The following is a 1,914-nucleotide window of genomic DNA, read 5'->3' as shown; positions in this document are numbered from 1 at the left end:
CTGGATGGAGAGGGGGCAGATTAATTAGTCAAGAGGGCGTTTATGTCAAAAACACAATGAAAATAAGACCTACAAATGATTTCTGAACTTTGAACCACATACCGTCAAACACTGTTTAAAAAAAAATATATATATATTTGTGTATTATTATCACTCCCACTGCACTGTGTATTTTTACTGTATATAGTAATCATTTGTACACAGTATAGTATTTTGGCATTTTTTTGTACACCATTTTTCCTATTTTTATTTTTCTAATATATCTTTTTCACCCTGTCCCCTGCGCACAAGTGAATTTCACCAGTGTGGGATTAATTACAGTCCATATCTATGTCACTGCATGTAATTAATTGGAACTACATTTCTTACTTGTTAATGAGATAAAGAAGCTATAAAGCATCTTTAGTCTATAAAAACCATAAATAAATATGAAATATATTCTACCCTAAGACAGCTAATTTACAAAAGAACACAAACAGGCAAAAAAAATAAGTGTTAACAATTATTTCAGTATTTACTCCTTTTGTCCTTTGTCGGTTTCTGCAGTCAGAACCTTAGACTTAATTTGAGGGAAATTAGCAGGCAACTGAGGAAATGAAATAAAAGCAGTAATAACTGTAATGTTGATTTTACTGAAATTTTTGAAATGTCTAAAATGATTAAGAGGAAAGCGCCTGACTCGAAACATAAAATAATTTTTGACTTCGTCTGCTTTTCACTGAGGAAGTCATCCTTGCTGACAACATGCACCTGAGGCACTGGCGCAGTTTAAATCTCCCCTGCTGCTCGCAATACGTTCCACTCTTTGATATGACATATGGCAACGTGCGTATTCATTGTGCGCACATAAACAGATGCGCAAGAGGCTTGTAAATTGCCAATTTGTATTCACAACATTCACTTTTCACAAACTGAAATGCTCAACACAGTCTGACCCAAAGCCTGTTTGGTAACAATGACTGTATGCCGGCGCCAATACAAATGAATCTATTCAACCTAAGTGGCTCATGCGTGACAGTGAAAGGCCGATCGATCTCACCGATACAGATCTGCTGGGCATCGAATGTCTTGCAGCTGTTGTTGGACGGCCGAGGGAAGTCAGGGGACGAGGGGTTGACTATGCTGGGCCCAGTACCCCACAGGATGAGGGTGAATTGACTCAACACACCTGAGGAGAACAGAGGCAGAGAGAGTGGAGGTGTAAGTGGTGAAAGAGAATATCAATTTAGCACTTCTCAAAGAGGGAACAGAGTGAACTGGCTGAGAAGAGGATATGGGGGTGGAAAGACAGGAAACGAGTGATGTGAGTGGCCCAAACAACAGTGGAGGAGGATCAACAGCAGCAGAGAAAGAGAGGTGTTTCTCTCGTTTCCCTCTGCTGCTCAGAGAAAACAAATCTACTGGAAAACATGGCAACTCTTTCTGTCAGGGTGTGCTGCCATTTGCTTTTAGAGCTAAAGTGCAGCCCAGTTGTTGGAAAGAAAAACATTCTCAAGACACTGAAGAATCGTTCTCTGCCCAGAGACTCTTAACTTTTAATCTGGAGCAGTTTCTAAGTGCCTCTCTGCTGGAACCAAAACTGTTATAGACCGTTAGAAAAGGAGAGAAAAGGAAGAACTGCAGAGAGGCTACTAAGAGAAGCATGGAAATACATAAGATAATGCTGGAACGGAAGAAGGTTTGATGTGATGCGACCAGTCCGGGCAATTAATGAAGATGAGTTAGGTTACCATAGTCACGTCCATTAGGTGCTACATTTTCTATCTCCAGGGTCCACTCTCCTTGAGGGTCTTCGTCCCATGAGTGTGTGGTCATAAAGGCCCAATCATTGAAACCCTCTGAGGAGAAGTCATTGGGCCTGAATAAATAAAAAGAGAGGACATGTTGGTGTTTTTTCCCTGCATCTGAAAGCAG

At 40.5% G+C, this 1,914-nt stretch overlaps 1 protein-coding gene across 3 annotated transcripts in view; it reads right to left on the bottom strand.

Annotated features, from left to right (window-relative positions):
• furinb (furin (paired basic amino acid cleaving enzyme) b) overlaps positions 1 to 1,914 on the bottom strand; it is a 102,715-nt gene that overhangs the window by 6,074 nt on the left and 94,727 nt on the right. For all 3 annotated transcript variants that reach the window (XM_086298236.1, XM_086298237.1, XM_086298238.1), the window contains exons 14-15: positions 1,731 to 1,858; positions 1,040 to 1,168 (exon numbers count right to left, since the gene is read on the bottom strand). In XM_086298236.1, the coding sequence (XP_086154362.1) occupies positions 1,040 to 1,168; positions 1,731 to 1,858 (257 nt within the window). The remainder of the gene's footprint in view (positions 1 to 1,039; positions 1,169 to 1,730; positions 1,859 to 1,914) is intronic.

This window comes from Aulonocara sp. 'chitande type north' Nkhata Bay, linkage group LG7, assembly GCF_057382095.1.
Source record: "Aulonocara sp. 'chitande type north' Nkhata Bay isolate Kocher_YH1m ecotype deep benthic linkage group LG7, A_spYH_male_GT1.1, whole genome shotgun sequence".
Lineage (NCBI taxonomy): Eukaryota > Metazoa > Chordata > Actinopteri > Cichliformes > Cichlidae > Aulonocara > Aulonocara sp. 'chitande type north' Nkhata Bay.
The sequence above is the reverse complement of the archived record's forward strand: the minus strand, read 5'-3'. Positions and strand labels throughout refer to the sequence as shown.